The sequence below is a fragment of the Meles meles genome, chromosome 19, assembly GCF_922984935.1.
Source record: "Meles meles chromosome 19, mMelMel3.1 paternal haplotype, whole genome shotgun sequence".
Lineage (NCBI taxonomy): Eukaryota > Metazoa > Chordata > Mammalia > Carnivora > Mustelidae > Meles > Meles meles.
The window spans coordinates 28643005-28663225 of record NC_060084.1 but is presented as its reverse complement, the minus strand read 5'-3'; the positions used below and the strand labels follow the sequence as shown (position 1 = coordinate 28663225).

Sequence of the window (20221 nt, the reverse complement as noted above, 5' to 3'; positions counted from 1 at the left end):
ACTCAAAATAGTTCCTTAGTAAAGCCATCAGCTCTCTCTATGTGTTACAAATCTTCTCTTGATATAAAGTTTTATCTATATGTGATCTTGCAGTTTTCATTTTGGAGCTTTAAGAACTTTAAGTTCTTTTGCTATTTAAAGCCCAAAATAAACAAAAATCTTATGAAGTATGACAGTCTTAATAGATTATGCATTTAAGACACCAGAATAGTATAAAACCTTATTCCTTATCAAACATAAAGGGAGGAAAATAAAATATTTTGTTTTACACACACACACACACACACACACACACACACACAGAGGCTTAAAAGTTGAAACATACTTCCAAGCCCTAGTTTTAGGAAGAAGAGTATCCATTTGTTTTTTCACTCAAACCCACATATTTAAAATCAAGTATTACTCTTTTAAACAGCATGCCTCATTTGTGGTGAGCTCCTAAAACATAGGAAGATTTTGGGCAAGTGTCGTACCCCTTCGATGCCCCAGGAAATTCTAGCCAGACCAGATTCCACTCCACTTTAAACAAACCACACACGAGCTCATTTCCGTCTCTTTGCTGATATCCTCCATATTACGTATGTGCTCCTTCAAAATTCCACTCTGCCATCCTCCGTGAGGCCTGCTCTGCCAGTTCCATCTGGCCTGGGCTTTCTCCTGAGTTCTGAAGGTTTTGGATTTCTAGTCATGAACAGTCATGTTGGTCTCTCAGTTTCTTTTTCTTCCCTGTCCTCACTCCCTAAATCTATGCCCTATGAAGACCAGGCTAAGGGTGGTGGAGGGGCAGTGACAGCGGCTGTATTGCCTTCTTTCCTGTTCGGTTCCCGGCACCTAAAAGTGCCCAGAACGTGGGGTGCTTCAGTAGATGCTTAATGATGAGTGACCTACTGGTATTAAAGGATACCATGTGCATACATACATGCTATCTTTTATCTAGGTCCTTTTTAAGGGCAAGGACCACTTTATTGTCTTAGGTCATTTCTATCACCGTGCTCGTAAACATAACAGGCTAGAGATAGAAACTATATTTAGAAGCACTGAAAGATTGGGGTCCCCTGAGCCTAGTGCCTCACTTGAAAAAGTTAAAGATTTATAATACTGACTTTTGTTAGCAGGACCATTTTAACCAGTAAATGACATCAGATGCTTCTAAAAACAAAATGGAGCTCAGTCTTTGGTAAGAGTTCTAAAGTCAAAATATATAATGGCGAAAAATCAGAGTAAAAATGGTCCTTGAAAAATCTTTTCAGTAAGTCTCCCCCAAATATAGCATACATGGTTTTGTACATGTCTCATTGTGTTGAGGTAAATATAGTAAAACAGTATGATTTCCACTAGGGCTGGGAACAGAGCGGTTTCTTCTGGGAAGCATCATATAAAGTCGTTGCATTTTTAAGGCTCGTGTACTAGGAAAAGACGCTTTTTGGTTTTTATTTCCTTCTTTGTCTTACAAACACAAGTCCTGTGGTCGAATTAAATGAGCATGAAATGCAACACTACTGAAAACCGACTGTTAAGATAATGAATTAATTCTACAAATAAAAACTGCTGGCAAGAGTTTAGTGACAAAAGCATGAGTCTATCAGTTCCGAAGCTACTACAATATATCCTCGAATACCAAGTCTCAACTAACACTTAGTAAATTCCCCCTATATTTATCCAAATAACCCATCAGCTCTGCACCACCCTCCCTACCGTATATGTCTACCTTTACAAAAAAATTATTTATCAAAAAAAAGGGAAAAAAAAGCAATTTTTTTCAAAAGTATTTCTCTAAAAATAAGAACAAAACCTAGATTGTGGAGAACTGTTTTTGATAGTTGGCTACAAGTTATTCAAGAGTTTGCATACTTTAAAATCAGAAACAAATCCAGTTAAAGCAAAGGCACCGCAAAAATGTCTGTGTCCGCCTTGTCTCCCCTTCCACACACACAAAATCAAGTCTAGTCATAAAAAGAAAGACTCCGTGTAATTATCATATGACCCACAATTGCACTCCTGGGCATTTTTCCCAGGAAAAATGAAAACTTATGTTCACACAAAAACCTGTACACAAATGTTTATAGCAGTTTTGTTCATAACAGTCAGGAACTGGAAACAAGCCTTTAGTCCCGACCAGTGATGGTTAGACAGTCTGTAGACCTTCATACCCTGGACTACTACCCAACAATAAAAAAGAATGAAGTCCTGAGAAGGGCAAGTTGAATCTCCGGAAAAAATATGCTAAGCGAGAAAGGCCAATCCCCCCACAGTAACATACAATAGAATCCCACTTCTAGAACACTCTGGCAAAGACCAAATGATAGAGATGGAGAACAGGCAAGTGGCTGCTGGGACTAAGGAGAAGGGCAGGGGAGAAGCGAGTATGGATATGAAAGGGTAGCAGGAAGAATCCCTGTGGTGAAGGGAATGTTCTGAACCTTGAGTGTATCAGTGTTAACGCCCAGGCTGTGATACTATTACACTATATATTACAAGTGTCACGACTAGGCAAAACTGGGTAAAAAGTACAAGGGATCCCTCCAATAGTTAGTACAACTGCATGTGAAACCTGTACTTATCTCGAAATACAAAGTTTAGTTAAAAATTTCAGAAGAAGGGGGCGCCTGGGTGGCTCAGTGGATTAAGCCGCTGCCTTCGGCTCAGGTCATGATCTCAGGGTCCTGGGATCGAGCCCCGCATCGGGCTCTCTGCTCCGCGGGGAGCCTGCTTCCTCCTCTCTCTCTGCCTGCCTCTCTACGTACTTGTGATCTCTCTCTCTGTCAAATAAATAAATAAAATCTTTAAAAAAAAAAAAAATTTCAGAAGAAGCAATATTCTAGCCTAATAAATTTACTTGGGCATATTGAGACCTGAGCTTGAGAATACGTCACAGCCCTTTTGATGTTTTGTAGAAGCTACAGAAGTGGCTAGAGTACAAACTAGGTCAAGAACAAAATAGGGACCCACAGCCGTTTCTACAGGTGTCATCAGCACCTCTGAATCTCCCCAGTTTCCTCACAGAGGACTGTCTCTGATCAGATAGGCCCCTCGCAGTGTTCACACTGCAGAGGCCAGAGGCATCCTTCTGTTTTCCTACAGCTGCCACGGGCCACAACAAGGCATTTCCCAATGGCAAGGCAACCCATTATTAGTCGGTCTCCACAAATAAAAGAACTCTGTGAGAGAACTGGATGTCACCTCCTTTACATAAGTCAAATATTCAAACACATAACAAATGATCTGCCCGTTAGGGCAACATTTTCTTGTAACTGAGTTGAGCAAATAGATTTTGTGAGCAGAAATGTTCTATTCCGGGGGGACTAATATAGAGAAGTAAAATATATGTATGGATTCCTTTCAAGTCTTTCTTCTCCCATAAAAATAATAGTTGTACCAGTGACGTTGGACTGCTAGAAGAATCGCTATAACGGAGAGGGGGATTTTTTTGGACCCCTCTTTTTCAAGTATAAACATTCATTCGATCCAATAAAGACATTTTAGAGAAAAAGTCAACATATAGAAATGATTTTATTTTTTCTATACTTCGATTCAAACAGAAAGTGTTTGGTAATACTCTACAATACTAATCATTTCAAATAAAATGGATGATCAAGAAGAGTATCACCTTCTTCTGCAAAACAACTGAGGATCTGAATTGGAAAAATATTTTTGTCTATAAATAGGAATATCCAAAACAATTTAAACCTCTTGAGCACTTGACTGTTCCAGGTCCTTTGCGTCTAGATTGAACAGACCACAGGAAGTTTCAAACCCCAACAGTTGAATCTAAAAGGAAAAAAAAAAAGATCCATTTAGTCGTCATGATCATTGTCACCATCAGTCCCTAATATTTCAGACCTCCCTGATCGCACTCAACTTCCCCATGCAGCTTTCGGCTTGGGGGAAGACAAATCACTAATCAATTATGTACACTAATTAAAAATGCTACCTTTAGGAGGTGTTTTCATACCTTAGTAATGGGGTGAGTATTTCCTCTTGCAGCTGACTTTGAAACCTTTTCGATGTCATGTTAGCCAGGATGCACTGAACATTTGCAAACACTTAATGCTACAGTCTACATACACTATCGAATTGCCCTCCGAAAGTAGTGGTACGATTCTGCAACTGGTTGAGGTCACATGGAAAATAGAATTATATGCTAATTTGTTCCTATATTAAGTTATCATAGAAGGTCAGACCAAACACAGCAAAATGAATTCTGGAAAAAAAATTAACTAAGTAGATTGGTATGTACCGTATCAAAGTAAACTGTTTATCTTAATAGATACAAATAGAAAGATTTTTTTAAATGCAGGCATTTTCTCCTTTTCAAAAAATAAATGTTTTAACTAACCTCAGGCAATGACTTGCATGATCTGAAAACACTCTATATAAATAATTTTTCCCTAAAGAACAACAAGGGCGGAGTATTTTTCCCCCCTAAGGGGGGAGAAAATGGAGAAGGGCATCGTATCCAAAAGAGAATAATTTCCTCAGAAAAAGCTTTCCTTTAACTACATATTTATTAAAACTTGTTTCACCTAAGTAGTTGTACCCATGCACTGTAAAAAAAAAAATGAACACACAGGTTTAAACTATATGATGGGGTCAAGAGATGCTGAGTATAATACATGTATTATTTAACTCCAAAATAAACTAAACAATAATATAGACTTTTCATTAGCCCAGATTTGTCTGGAAAAAAAAAAGTTTTATTTAAAAAGCTATTGAGGGGGCGCCTGGGTGGCTCAGTGGTTTAAGCCGCTGCCTTCGGCTCAGGTCATGATCTCAGGGTCCTGGGATCGAGTCCCGCATCGGGCTCTCTGCTCGGCAGGGAGCCTGCTTCCCTCTCACTCTCTCTGCCTGCCTCTCTGCCTACTTGTATCTCTCTCTGCCAAATAAATAAATAAAATCTTTTAAAAAAAATAAAATAAAAAGCTATTGAGGAAAAAGAACCTATATTCATTTCTTTTTCTGAAAAAAAAAAAAAAAATACTTATCCATGGATAAGTTGTACAGATACTACATCAACTTAACAGCAACAACAAAAAAACTATAAAGCAAATTAATGATTGAAGAATTTGTGGGCTACCAGTTTTATATATGATGATGGTATGTTCGTCACAGTTCTATTTTCAAAGATCCATTTATAGAGAAAGGGAAAGAATCTGGGGGAGAGGGTGATGGAGAAATGAAACCTTACAGCATTTGAAACCATGGGACCAATATTTTATAAAGCATCCAATCTACTGCAGAACACAACTAAGACAAGTGACAGAGATCATCTGTGTCACACCCTTAGGCAAAATCCTGAGGAAGAAAAAAACAGTAATATTTTGTTCTAGAGTCTATCCTTTTTTCCATTAAAAGACAGGTTTATATTTTTCATTTTATTGCAACATTTCCAATGCCATCCTACAAGAGAACTAGCACTCACAAAAGCCATCTGAATTTCTTTCAGTCGGAGCTCATTGCGAATTTTTAGAGGAACTTCACCTACTACTTTTTTAATAAGATGCCATTACTGTTAGTTATCATAAAATACGCTGGATTCCCACGAAGTATCAGTTTGACATCTTGTTTAAATACTTACTTTTCTTCTATCTACTACCAGCCATGTTTACCCTGCTTTCTCCTAACCAAGTTAGATATGAAGATACATATTCAGGCACAAAGACTTCAGGCTCCTTGATGGACTGTAAAATATAGCTATATACTTCTCTACTATTATTCTTATTTGAAGGCCCTTATGTATTGGGATCTTAATCTATCAAAAGTTGAGAATTACATTCAAAAAAAGGGAAGAGAAGTCAGACGAAAATGAAAACATGCACTGATGCCTAAGTAAATTAATCTTCATTCCCACTGAAAGTAATCTGATGTCCAGGGACTGGGAATTATTCTACCATAAAATACAGCACATTAAATACTACAATAGCCCATTTGAAATGTCTTAAGATAATGATCATGTCATCTACAAATGATCGTACATATAGTTATATTTTAATATTCATTACTGGAGGTTCTAATGCAAAATATGTTGAAATTGTGAAAATCCTCAGTCGGTTAAAGATAAGATCAAGCAAATCAAATTCTGTAACTGAAAGGAAGACTCAAAATAAGATCTGAAAAAAGAATCGATAAAAGTAAAGGCAAAATATTTGGACCCTGGTTGTTATCACAAACAACACTATCACTCCTGATGGTTTGCATATAAAACTCCTTATCTCCACTAGCTAGTTGAAAAGAATGAAAAGCTTCTCACAACCAGCTAAAAAGAAAGTCTTTACTAGGCTCCTTGAAAAAGCTCATTTTCACATTACTCAGGCTTCATTATGCTAAATCAATATTCGTTTAGTCACTGGGGTTATTGACATATTTTAAAATAAAAGTATACCCTTCAGCTACTGCACTCATTACAGGTAATTTGTCTTGTCAGAGAGCAGGGAATATTATCCTAGTCTTTCAGGGGCTGACAGCCCATGGAAATACCTCCCCATGGTTACAATTGTAAATAATTTTAAGGTAAAATATTGAAAAATCAATGACTGTTTCCTGCAATCTGTCACAAACAAATCAATCATAATCCGTACTGCCAGAGAGTATGATTTGAGGGAGATGGGAGCAGATGTAATTCTTGGCTGAAATCTCTCATTTCAAAATCACTTCACATAATGGTGTCATCATTTAAACACTCAACAGTCAGTGCAACTGCCACTGTAACATCTAGTTGGACAAAACCACAAGGAGGAGGAGGAGAAAACGCCATCGCTATTATGTTAACAAACATTTAATTTTAATGGCTGCTGCATTAGTAAATTTCAACTGAAAACTGTTTTACCTGTCCCCTTTCACAGTCCTACATTAATCAAGGCTGCTGATCTACGTACGTGTATGAATGCTTAATAAATTAGCCTCTGATCAAAACTTGACTCTCCTACATACATCTTTTATTTTCAATGTCCCTTATAGAGAATGAAATTTGGAGTTAATAAATAAGACATCTGGATTGTAGAATATCCATAATTCTGCCCACACAACAAAGACAAAAAATAGTGTCGTCGATGTCACGATTATACTTTTAAAGTAGGTTTAAAGGTCTCAGTTGCCTGGATATTAGATTTTATATTTTCCTTCTATTAATACATATTACATTTCAACTTTGTAATATTGTAGCCTATTTTAAGATGACCAGCAAGACTCAGTCAATTCAAAAATACCCTCGCATTCTACACCCAAGCTACAGACTGATATTTTAAAAACTGAAGTAATAACCCAAGTATCTGAAGTGTAAAAGTTGGTCAAGGTCATAATATGGAATTGTTTTGTGAATGTAAACTGCTTTCTAAGTAATCACCGATACCACCATTTTTTCCAGGCTACATTTACATTGCTCCCTTGGCTTACAACCTCTGCCTCGGCATCAATATGAGAATCTGAGATCGGTATACTTCGCCTTCTTATTCTGTTCACCAAAAACATCACTTTATTTAAAGATCAAAGAGTCTTCTTTCTGTAGGTTTTTGTTTTTTAAATGTACATTAGTCCTTTTAATTGGAAGAACTTGCTTTTAGCTACCACCCTGCTTACTGATTTCTGAATTGTATCACTGGACACCATGAAACCCTTTATTATCCTATTAAATATATCCCTCCATAGGTATAGTTCAGGACGCAGATGTTTTGGGTGACTAGAAAAGTGTATCATTTTTCTTAAAAAAAAAAAAAAGCTATAAATACCATTCCACAACTTAAGCCTATATACACATTCTCAGGCATTGGTCCTTCATAAAAGGGTTTTACTGTGTTTTTAATTTCACCTGCATATTCAGTGTGGCAACACAGCAAGAGGAGACAGCAGCTTTTCGTACGCATACCAACTGGGCATGAATTTCGTCCTTCGAGAATCTCAGAGTCTTTCTTTAACACTAACATTAGATTTTTGAAAATGCAAAAGCGCCCAAGTAAATGATCAAAGACATCTTCCAGAGGAAAACAGAGTCCTCCATTCCATGTGAATCCCTGCAACAGCTGCAGAGGCAGCAGCAAGCCAGCCCGAGAGAGGAAAAGGAAAGCACTACCCCTGGCCCAGGACTGCAAGGAAAATGGCAAGGGAGCTCAAGGGGTGAACAAGGAAAAGGACCCCCACGTGTGGGAGGCCCTGCGTCACAGCAGCCCCCGCTGGGCCTGGCTCACTCCCCAGCAGAGCTCTGGAGCCCCTTGTCAGGCACGGAGGCTCCCACCCAGAGTCTGGCTGAGGCTGGCAGGAGATCGTCCCGCGCAGAGTCCGCTCCCAGAGAAGACAACAAAGACTGGGAGATGAACGAGGACAGGCAAGCAACATGCTGAATGCACGCACATGAGCCAACAACTAAAATGACGTCTACTAGGCTCGGGGAAGCCACTGTCACAGGTCTACTTCTCAGAAAGAAGCTATTTTAAGGGTGCTGAGTAGGCCTAGATGAGGTTTCTCCACTCTCCCAGCACAGCCCACAGCCCTAGGAGAAGCAGCTCAGAACTCAGCACGGGAAAGTCAGATTGTTTCATACCCACATTTAAAGAAATTGCTGGCTGGTAGATAAAGTTCTTATATGTAATAAAGGCTCAGGATTACAGAGGGAAGTATTCTTTTAAAAGAGATAGCATTACCTCCCTATCTTCTGAATCTCCTCCTTCCGATAGCCAGTACAGTAGCTCCATTATGAACTGTAGATTCTTAAAAAGAAAAACAGCAATAGTTAGCTTCATCTTCCCTTGCACTTCCTTCCTTCATGGAATTACAATTTAATTATCAATACTTCAATTGATTTTATTCCTGAATGACACATTTCTCAAAAAGCACACTCTAGCTACTTCCACTAGAGAACATTTAGTACAACCTTCTCAATTAATCAACCATAACCCATTACTGTTGAAAAGACATGTTTTCTTCATTTTTTTTTTAAAATAGGGGACCCTCCCACCTATTTTATATAAAAGGAGCACTAGTTTTAATACATTTGAGTATCATTAATATACATGAATTATAAATCTTAATAATAAATTTTGGTTGACAACAGATAGAAAACAAAACCAATTTGCACATATGTTTAGATTTTTCCTATATTTTTCCTTGGGGGGGGCCCAATCCTCTGTCTTTTAAATTAAACAACTTTACACATGGTTAAAAACAACAACAACAAAGATGAAGCTTAAAGGCATACGGGGAGGAATCAGACTGCTCACTTCTTCACATTTTTCCTTAGATTCCTGTCGTGTATTTTCTAACTAGCTGAAAGGCACCAGCTCCTAGTCACGCAGGAAACCCCGTCTCCATAAGACCCAATCAGTGACAGGGAAACACAAGTGTATTATTTAAAAACAATTATATATAATTTCATCTTTATGTTAAAAATCACTTTCAGGCCTCTGAAAGTTTACAGAGAAGCATTTCCTCCACTGCAGGCTGTACTAACTAGAGCTGCCTTCTATTTCAGTTAGCCTTTTTTCCTTCGGTCATACAACCATCTTCTTTACCTCACAAAACATTCTCTATCACTAAACCCAGTTCCTTGCTCTCCCCAATAGACAGCACGAATACTCCACAAAATAATTTTTTCTCCTCTGCTTATATTCAGCAATCCCTATTTTGATGAGAAATGACAAGCTCTACACACACCTGTACACCCTTTGTCATTAAAAGAGTTAGGTACCCCTGCCTGGAGCTGATCCTCCCATTAAATTAATTTTTAAAAGAACTGGGTAATGAAAATAATCAAAAACTGTGATTTGGCTTAAACAGATTATTTCCTTTAAGCAGTAACTCCATTTCTATAAAATATAACCTCAGTCTTGACTTTTATGGAAAGCACTGAGTTTACAAATTTCACCATCCAATGATATCATTAAAAATTAATTGTTCAGTAAATTTCCATGAATCAGAAATTTTTTTATTCACTGAACTTTTGTTTAATGCATTTAGTAAAATTTTAATAATCAAAGGCCTCAAGTGACATTCTTTACATTCTGTACTTAGTTCCTATTACTAATATAAATACTTTGGTAAAACCAACATTGATGCTATTTTGGGTTTACTCCACACGCAAACACACTGTGTTGCAGACACTCACTTGCAGATGAGCTTAGGGATAGACAAGGATAAATTTCAGCCAACATTTGGAGAAACTCCATAGTTCAGAAGTGAACTTAGCTGAAAACATCCAAATGTATTATGGAAGCATCGTACTTATAACCTGCACAAAAAAAAAAAAAAAAGAAAGAAAGAAAAGAAAATGACTCTGTTTAAAGAAACACAGAAGACTAGTTAAATACTTTTGGGATATTAGATATGAATATCTAATCTAATTTCCTCCAAGGTATCACTCCATATTACGCCAAATAAACAAATAAAGGCTGTATCGAGGTGTGGAATAGCATTAGCCTGAGAAAAGGATAGAAAAATGAATTACATAAATGACAACTGCAGGAGAAAATTATATTTTCTTCTCCTGAACAAATGTTAAGTGCATCCTTACTAATAAAGATTTAAACTTGAACTACATTAGAATATACTGGTTTTCAATTTTGAAGCATCTAAGTTAATTTGCCAAGCTAAATTGGTGCTTAGGTATACTCTAGCTATAAAAATACTGCAAATTTATGCAGAAATAAGTTATAAGTATCACACTTCACAGTGGTGCTGTGAGAGCAAAGCCCAGTCATTACTGCACAAGAAAAAAACAATTCCAGGATTTTACATCTTCTTAGAGTCGCATCAGTTGCATCTTTTAGAACAATTATTCTCTATAAAACAGCTAATAATATACCAAAAAAGATGTTAAAATTAAAGGAGCCAATGAAATGTAGAAATTGAAGGAAAATACATACAGATATTGAGCTATTACCACGCAAAAAAGGCTGTGCTACCTCAGAGTTAAAACATGATTCCAAAATATGGCACTGTTTTCATATTCTAAAGAACACGCTTAATTCACTTAGGACTACATGATTTCACTTACTTGCACGTTATCAACTGAAGAACATTTAAATTTTTCCTAAGATTTCTATATGTAAAAATATATTATCAATTATGTGGTGCTATTCATTAAGACAGACAATAGGTAATTAGTTCCATTCTTATTTCTTTTAATGCAGCATATAAAATTTGAAAATAATACATGGGTAACAGCAGAGGGATGCTGATCTTAGCTGCCAGAACAAAAATGTTGATGGGGGCGGGGGGCGTTGGGGGATAAGGAAAGCAATTATCTCAAAATTAATGCTCTTGTTTTAGTTTCACCAAACAAATCTAAATAAGTCTTTCTTTGATTTTAGTTTACCATGTAATTCTAGCCAGCTAATTATCCTTGGAGTCAAGAATGAGCTGTGACTCTACACCTGGCTTCTCCGATCATATGCCTATGGCCTCCTCCACTTTCATTTCCTCTTTCTACAATGACTTATAATATTAAAGAAAAACACTCACACATCTTATATACACCATTGATGGACAGCCAGTTTCCAGGAAATCATGAGCTACAAAGAGAGGGGGGAAATCTTAATGCAATACTTATGTTAAAGGGTATTAGGTGCTGGGGAGCCAAGGGTAATATAATCAGCAGCATCCCTCTTGCTATTGTTTTTGCATTCGGAAATTTGAAGTAAAGGACAGTGATATTATTTTAGTGGTCGCCCAGGTTATGATTCAGATCCTTAAACTAATAAGAGGATAAAGGCACTACCTTCACTTGCTCATAATCTGAATTTATAGACAATACTTTGGAAGAAATAAAACAGTTTTCTTCTATTTCTGGAAATAAAAACAAGGCATTCCATAAACAACTAAGCTAAATACTTGATGATGTGAATAAAGAAACTACTTTCGAGCATTAAAACATTCTACAAGACTGTTTTCCAAAATATAAAGTGGCATGAATTTCTCATATTTACATTTTTATTATATTCCTGCTTCTGCACATTAAGCAAGACTTCCTCTACAGATTTATTCTCAACATTAATAAATGTTTGCTTAATAACAGACTGTCCCATTTATGCTTTTCTTTCTAAATTAGTAACCATGACTCCACAAAGAGCACAAAGAAAGCTGACAAAGGCATGGCCAAAAAGCCACAAGTAGTATTACTACATGCCAGAGCACTTAACATTAAACTACCATTTCTCTCTAAAACTTCTGTTGCCAGAGTGCTCACAAAATCTGGAAGCTCAAAGACGGGTTTCAAGTGCAATTAAATTCTCCAAAAGCAAAACTGTACAAAAATATGCCGCCCTTCTTATGTCACCATTTTATAGACAACATTTTCTCAGGATCTTAATTAAGATAACGATGCACACCTGTGTCAACATTCTCTGGCAAGACAGCCTTATCAATCATAATCCTTTAAGTACACTCCAAAACAGCAAAGCGATATGACAGAAGCAATCTGTTGCCTTTCCTAGCGCCGGTGTTGTGTCTCACCCACAAGAATGATGAGATCTTTAAAATACAGCAGACCAACTTTTATGAGTCTTTAAAGTTTTAACTGTAAACAGTTATTACACTAAATAAACAGGAATAACCTCTTTTGCACTTGATTTACACAATGACAACTGTACGGCCAGAACTCGAACAGCAAGCTTTGCAGCCATGTCTTGGCAATGCAATTGTGGATCTTATTTTAAAGCTTGAAATTTTAAGTTATGCATAACTGGATCCGTGCAGACATGACAGACCAATAAACCCTCAGGAACTCTTAAAATTACAATTTGTTAAAAGTCCTACATTAAAAGCAATCAGGGCATGCCTATCCCCAGTGTAAGTTAAAATGTTCAGAAGGATATAAATGCAAGAGTCCCCAGCTCCCCCCAAAAAACGAGTCATCTTGGCAACATGGAAGGAGAGGAAGAGAGTTCCCACATCTGCGGGGGGGGGGGGGGGGGGCGGTGTGGGGGGGGAGCTTCAGTGACCAGAGACCAGGGAAACTACAGCTTAACAAGTAAGCAGGTTCCCAAATGGGGAAAGCTGATGAATAAAGGAGAAGGCAGGAGAGAGGGAACCTTAACCGTCGCCACTACCAAGATCACAAGGTAAAAACCTCGTGTTTACCAGCAAAAACGTAAAAACTTTCACAGGAACACTGAGAAACCCCGCCAGATGCTATTTGAATCCCATCTGCCTGCTAATGATCAGTTCTTCCCTTTCACATATTAACACAAGTCTGAGACGCCAGGCGGCCGCGGCCAGCCGAGCAGCAGAGCCATCAATGTGCAAATAAAGCAGAAAATAGAGACATCCTTAAGAAATGAGTCTTAAATTTGACGTAGAGCGGAGGTGACAACCACAGCAACAGAACCATAAATTCGAAATGCTTCAATATCTTTCAGGATTCTCTCCAGATCTTGACACCAAAAAGAAGACAGTAAAAGGAAAGGGGAGGGCAAGGGGGGATAGCCTAGCGGCCAAGAGTGGCAGGATGATGTAATGAGGATGTCTGTGTGACAGACTCAGATTCTCGGTGGCACAAACCTCCATGGCTCCAGGTCAGAAAACAGCATCCTGGACGAGAGCCGAGAGGGTGCTGCGGCCGCGCGTGGATGGAAGGGACACGCCCACGCGCGCCCGCCCGGGCACCGTGACATCAGGAGAGGCCGGCCCAACACTCACGCGGCCCACGCCCACCCTGCGGCGCGCGGGGCACCGCCGCGGTCATCCGGTCCAGGAAGGGACTCGGACGCGGCGCGAGGGGCAGTGAGCCGGGGCGCGACCGAGAGGAAACGAGGCGGGACGCGGTACCCGGGACTCACCTCTTCCCCGCCGTGCGGGCGCGCGGACCGCGGACGCTCCCTCGTGGCTGGCGCGAGCCCCCGGCGGGCGGCGCGCGCGGGCACCTACCGACCGTTAGCGTGAGGGGCTGCGGCGGCAGCAGGGGAGGCGGCGGCGGCGGCAGGCGGAGCTGGGGGCGGGCGCTGAGGAGCACAAGGGCTTCGAGAGGCGGGAGCGAAGGGAACGGGGAGGAGTAGCTCCCCGCTACCACTCGGACTACACCGAGCTCCCCTTGGCCGCCCGAAAACCATCACCGTCCAGCTCGGCGCTCCCTCCGGCTCCGGCCGTCCCGGGAGCCCGGCCTCGCCTCAGTCCCGGCCCGCTGGCAGCCACCTGGACCGGGCTGTGCCCGCCTCCGCGGCGGCCGGCTTCTCGTCTCCATGACAATAGCGCGCCGTCGCCCCGCCCGACCCCACCCCCTCGGCGCCCTGACTAGGAGGGAAGCGGGCTCACGTCGCCGAGGGGCGGGGCCAGTGGAGGCCAGCGCCAATTAGAGATGGAGGCAAAGAGGGACAGGGCGGGGCTGACAGAGACGTTGCCGAATATCTGCTTGAGGGGCGGAGCGTGGGGGGGGGGGGGCGAAGCTGACGGTGGGGGAGGAGTTAGCGCGCCTGCGTGAAGTCCTGCAGCTGAGTGCGTCCGAGTTTACTCAGTGGGTCAGTGTGCTGGGCCTGGAGCTCGGTAAATAAAGTGTATCTTGCTTGTCAAAGTCCTTGCGGGGAACTGTGTAGTTGTCCTTCGGCCTGCGTGTGCCCCAGTTTTATGAAAGGTCACGAAGTCCGTGATATAGCGAGCTCCAGTGGAGTGCCCAACACTGTGCCAGCCCTGTTTTGGTTCACCAGCGCCCCTGTCTGTCCCAGAGTTCGAGTGCGTCTGGCTTGTGGCGGCGCGGGATGGAGAGACAGGCATGGGGTCTGTTTTGTATTCTGTGTGGCCGTCGTGGGCAAGGGCTCTGCCTGTGACTCAGTTGTGTGTGTTTGCCTTGCCAGCGCCTCGCTGAACAAACAGTGGTTGGGTTGGGCAAAGCCGAGTGTTTGCAATGGAGCGTGGGCGGGTGCTAAAGTGCGCGCTAAGGGGAAAGGGACCCGCACCCTCCACCACCACCACTGGCCTGGCAGAGGGAGCTGCGGATGGAAAGCCCCGAGGACGAGGAGGCGAGGCATGGTGGGGGGCAGAGGGGGTGTAGTGGGGTCCGGGGACCTACTCTGGTACAGCTGCTTCTTCATGTGTCAGCTCTTGCCCATTACCTCTCCTCTAGAGAAAGGCTCTCCCGGTAATCCCAGCCCTCCCCCTTCCTCGTCGTTTGGCGGGGAGTTAGTGGAAGGAGGCCGGAGACGTGCAGATGTCCAAGGCCTGTCTCTCGCCCACCTGCTGCTGCTGGCGGAGAGGGACAGTCATCTCGGCCTCCCCGCGCTCCGGGCGAGGGCATCCCTCCGTCTCTTCCGGGGACCTTCATTCCAGGTCTCCAACTCGCTCTCCGGCTCCCTGGCTTGGGGGAGAAGCCAGGGGCGGGTAGGTGACGGTCCGCTTGGGAGCCCAGCCTCTTGCGGCGCAAGAAATCCGCTAACTCCGCGGTTTACTGTGGCAAGCACAGAGCAGAGCGTTCGCCCGCGCCCAGCCCGCCGCCTCGCTGCTTTTGTGCTTCGGAGCGACCGGACCCACCACCAGGGCCTGCCTTGTGTCGGAACCTCCACTCTATCCCGACTTAGCAGGGAAGGAAAGTTGGAAGAGATCGGCGCGCCTGGGATGTGATTGTCATCCTGGGGCAGGCGCTCGAGAGTCTGAGAAAGAGAGAGAGGGAGAGAGACCCGGGAGAGAAGGGGGGGTGGGGGGGGGGGAAAAAGAGGAGGGTGGAGAGGAGGGCCGCGGAGGAGAGGCGGGCGCGAGGGAGGGGCGAGGGGAGCGCCAGCGAGCGGGAGAGGGAGCCGGGGAGGAAGAGGGAGAGGGCGAGGCGCGCCTGGCGGCCGGGTTGGCTGCGGCTGCCCAGAGGTTCCTGCCAGTCCTCCCACCGACTACACCCCGGGAAGGAGGAGCTTCAGGCGCGCACAAGGCGTCAGAATCCTCAATTTCCAACTTAGCATCTTGGCAGGACCTTTGCGAAGCCAAAAGCAGAGCCCCCCAGTGCAAAGAGCGAGGGGGAAAAAGAGAAAGCTGCAAGGGAGGGGGGGCGGGAAACCCAGCCGGGGCGAGCAAGGCGCGCAGAGGAGAGGGCTCGGCAGTCGCAGCCGGAGGCGCGCGGGAAGCCAGCGAGGAGGCGCCGCGGGCCGGAGCCCGGGAGCCGGGGCCGGAGTAGCGGCAGCCGGGGGCAGCCGGAGGCCAGGTGCCCGCCCGCTCGCCCTCTCAGGGCGCCGCCCGGCTCGTTGGCGGCCGCGGCGCGGCGCGCCCCATGCCCGTGTGTGGCCATGTCCTACCCGCAGGGCTACTTGTACCAGCCGTCCGCCTCTCTGGCGCTCTACTCGTGCCCGGCGTACAGCACCAGCGTCATCTCGGGGCCCCGCACGGATGAGCTCGGCCGCTCGTCGTCGGGCTCCGCATTCTCGCCCTACGCCGGCTCCACCGCCTTCACGGCGCCCTCGCCGGGCTACAACTCGCACCTCCAGTACGGTGCCGACCCCGCGGCTGCCGCCGCTGCCGCCTTCTCTTCGTACGTGGTGAGTGAGCGGGTGCCGCGGCGGGCAAGGGCAGCTGGGGCCGCGCGGGGCGGGCGGGGGCTGCGGAGGACACGGGCCCTGGCGCCACCGCGACCGCCCCCGCCAAGCTTCGCGGCCCCTGCAAACTTGGGCGACTGTCTCGCTCGGCTTCTCCCGGGCCTCGGGCTCAGGAGTTGCTCCGAGAGCAGAGCCGCGTCCTGCTTGGGTCGCTGAGCGGGCGGAGAGGGTTTTTTGGGGAGAGGTCGCTGCAATTAAAGAGCTGCGTCTGGTTCAAACATGAGCTCCAGGCCGCCCTGCAGACTTTATTTTATTTTATTTTATCGGTTTTGCCATTTTGGAAAAGTAGTTCAAAAGAAACGGACCAGAAATCAGAGCAGAAGCGCGCTAAGTCAATGTAAATGTGTTTGGCCTCGCCTTTAATTAGTCCTCCAAAATGTTGCAAATCCGTAATCCTATCTTCGCAATCCGATTTGGAGGTATTAGATTTCTGAAAAGTCGGCCGAGCTGCGGTGCATCCGGGATTTTTCGGCCGGGTGCACTTTCTGGAAAAATGCCGTGGCTTCGGTTTGGGGTAACATTTTTGGAGGGGTGAGAGTGCCCGGGCAAGGCTTAGCTTTTCCTTTGCCTTTCTCTATGGGGGGAAAATGCCTTGACTTCCCTTGCTCTCTCCCCTTGCGCCTAACGTGCAGCCATCCGGGCACGAAGTGCCGAGTCGCCGCCGCTGCCCAGGCCTCTATCTGGGTGGAGGGCCTGGCCAAGGTGGCCCGATCTGCGCATGGGGGGCGGACTTGCCCCGGCAGACGCGGGCCTACTGGGTGCCGCTGAGGCCAGGATGTCTTCAAGCGTCCCCAAAGGATGGGAGTCAGGAGTTGGCGCCCCCGGAGGCGCCAGGAGGAGGAGGAGGAGGAGGAAGAGTTGCCCCTGGGTCTGAGCCCGCCAGCCCTACCCCAGGGGAAGTCGGAGTTTGGGCCTCGCAGCTTGCGGACCCTTGGGCGCAGGGAAAGCTTGCTTTGGTCGTCTATGTGGTCCAGGGGACCACGGCCCATTTTCACCCTCTCCTTCCTGTTCCTTGCAGGGCTCTCCCTATGATCATACACCGGGCATGGCAGGATCCCTAGGGTACCACCCCTACGCGGCGCCCCTGGGCTCTTACCCTTACGGGGACCCCGCGTACCGGAAGAACGCCACACGAGACGCCACCGCCACGCTCAAGGCCTGGCTCAACGAGCACCGCAAGAACCCCTACCCCACCAAGGGCGAGAAGATCATGCTGGCCATCATCACCAAGATGACCCTCACCCAGGTGTCCACCTGGTTCGCCAACGCGCGCCGGCGCCTCAAGAAGGAGAACAAGATGACGTGGACGCCGCGGAACCGCAGCGAGGACGAGGAGGAGGAGGAGAACATTGATCTGGAGAAAAACGACGAGGATGAGCCCCAGAAGCCAGAGGACAAGGGCGACTCCGAGGGCCCCGAAGCAGGTTGGTGGACGCGGGAAAGGGTGTGTTGGAGCGGGAGTAAGAAGGAAAAGGGGGGCCTGGAGGTTGGGGGCTAGGGTCACTGCCTTTGCGGGCGGGGACCTGGGCCCCACCGCGCGGCCTCCGCGCCCCTGACGGCCTGGGGTTTCGCCCGCAGGAGGAGCGGAGCAGAAGGCGGCTTCAGGCTGCGAACGGCTGCAGGGGCCGCCCACCCCCGCCGGCAAGGAGACGGAGGGCAGCCTCAGCGACTCGGATTTTAAGGAGCCGCCAACCGAGGGCCGTCTGGACGCGCTGCCCGGGCCCCCCCGCGCCGGCGGGCCCTCCCCGGCGGGGCCAGCGGCAGCGCGGTTGGCCGAGGACCCGGCCCCTCACTACCCCTCCGGCGCGCCGGTTCCGGGCCCGCACCCAGCCGCGGGAGAGCTGCCCCCCGGTCCCGGCGGGCCCTCGGTCATACACTCTCCGCCACCGCCGCCGCCGCAGGCGGTGCTCGCCAAGCCCAAACTGTGGTCTCTGGCAGAGATCGCCACATCCTCGGACAAAGTCAAGGACGGGGGCAGCGGGAGCGAAGGCTCTCCATGCCCACCGTGCCCCGGGCCGGTAGCGGGGCAAGCCTTAGGAGGCAGCCGCGCATCGCCGGCCCCCGCGCCATCGCGCTCGCCTTCGGCGCAGTGCCCCTTTCCAGGCGGGACGGTGCTGTCCCGGCCTCTCTACTACACGGCGCCCTTCTATCCCGGCTACACGAACTATGGCTCCTTTGGACACCTCCATGGCCACCCAGGGCCAGGGCCAGGCCCCACAACCGGTCCGGGCTCGCATTTCAATGGATTAAACCAGACCGTGTTGAACCGAGCGGACGCTTTGGCTAAAGACCCGAAAATGTTGCGGAGCCAGTCTCAGCTAGACCTGTGCAAAGACTCTCCCTATGAATTGAAGAAAGGTATGTCCGACATTTAACGCGGGCTGCGTCGGTCCCGGACTTTCCTAATTTATTAAAAAAACATGGCCTTGGCAGTTATTTTTCCATCAACAAGAGAGAAAAACAAAACTACCCCCCTATTAAAAAGTTTATAGTTCATGGAGATGGATGACATACCCATGTAAACATCTCCCCACACAAAAATGTCTTAACCAACCGAAAAGAAAAAAATTTAAAAAAGGATTTGTATTAAATCTTATTCTGTATATTTAATGTAGCATTTTTGTATTTAAATTGATAATTCAATATCTTTGAAGTAAATTATGAAATTAAGATACCTGTACAGGCATTTAATGTTTTTTTTTGTAATATAAATATATACATTTGTGTTTTCCCCGAAACTGTTTCATAGTTTAAAAATACAAGTTTAATTTAATTTTTTACACCTATTGATTTTTCTGGGTATGAGCTAAAGTATTATTACAGAAAGGAAACAGGTTATACTCTTAGATTTAAAAAGTAAAAGAAACTGCAGCCGCCTTTGTAAAATGCAAAATATTTAATTAAAAGAGATTTTAACATAACCAGAGCCACTCATTACTTTTTAGAAGCCTCAATAAACTGTCCATCGCCTTGGACAAAAGGTGGAAAACTGCAACTTTCTTTCTTTTTTTTTTTTTCCTTTTCTTTCTTTCTTTCTTTCTTTCTTTCTTTTTTTTTCCCCGAAGTGGGGAATGAAAGGTTCCCAGAACCTCAGTGTGCCAGAGGGAAACCATAATTAGGCGGCAGGCCCCGGGGACCCTGGCCCTGCTGGGAATGCAGATTTGGATCCCTGATGCTGGCTGCTTGGGGGAGATTGGACCCTGGAGGAAGGAGCAGAGAGACCCAAGTGTGTGCCCAGAAGGGAGAAGAGGTGGTAAAAGCCTGCTAGAGACACGCACCACCCGAGCACCATCGCTTAACCTAATTACTTCCAATCAGTGTCGTGTTTTATGCAAAGCAATCAGCTGGTGAACTTTGCTAATGAGTTCGATTTTATGCCGGATTTAGCCCTTATTACTATTTCAAAGGTGCTGTGGGCTAATGCGGGCGGGGAGCGTTAGGGGATGCCAAGGAGAAGCCTTTCCCAAGTCACTGTTCTCCCTACTTCCTTTAAAATTGGGCATTGATCTCTTCGTTGGATTTGATTAAATTAGTAAATGTTCCAGCCGCTACAGTGCGGGTGGTAGGCAGCCCCGTAGATCCCCGCGCAGCCGCGAGACTGGGGCCGCGGGACTGGCTAGGGGACGGTTCCCCCCTTTCACAGGTAGGTGTCACACTTGTCCTGAAATACAAGCCTGCACTTTGCAGAGTCGGAGATTGGAGAGAGTGGGCGGAAGTGGGGGAAGGAGAGCCAC

The 20221-nt window shown here is 45.6% G+C and overlaps 1 protein-coding gene and 1 long non-coding RNA gene across 2 annotated transcripts; one reads left to right on the top strand and one right to left on the bottom strand.

Annotated features, from left to right (window-relative positions):
• Positions 1 to 3555: 3555 nt before the first annotated feature.
• LOC123931765 lies at positions 3556 to 14098 on the bottom strand. The gene is made up of 4 exons (XR_006816299.1): positions 13761 to 14098; positions 10091 to 10213; positions 8631 to 8696; positions 3556 to 3768 (listed from the first exon to the last, which is right to left on the bottom strand). It is a non-coding gene; the product is annotated as an uncharacterized LOC123931765 (long non-coding RNA).
• Positions 14099 to 15993: 1895 nt separating this feature from the next.
• Positions 15994 to 19248, top strand: IRX5 (iroquois homeobox 5). The gene is made up of 3 exons (XM_045988467.1): positions 15994 to 16430; positions 17506 to 17911; positions 18066 to 19248. Exons 1-3 carry the CDS (start codon positions 16182 to 16184, stop codon positions 18860 to 18862), a joined length of 1452 nt encoding a protein of 483 aa, XP_045844423.1. The 5' UTR covers positions 15994 to 16181; the 3' UTR covers positions 18863 to 19248.
• The last annotated feature ends 973 nt before the right edge of the window (positions 19249 to 20221 follow it).

Coding starts and splice junctions, on each gene's coding strand:
- IRX5 (XM_045988467.1), top strand. CDS start 16,182: ATGTCCTACCCGCAGGGCTACTTGTACCAGCCGTCCGCCTCTCTGGCG. Junction 16,431..17,505: donor CCGCCTTCTCTTCGTACGTG/GTGAGTGAGCGG, acceptor TGTTCCTTGCAG/GGCTCTCCCTATGATCATAC. Junction 17,912..18,065: donor CTCCGAGGGCCCCGAAGCAG/GTTGGTGGACGC, acceptor TTTCGCCCGCAG/GAGGAGCGGAGCAGAAGGCG.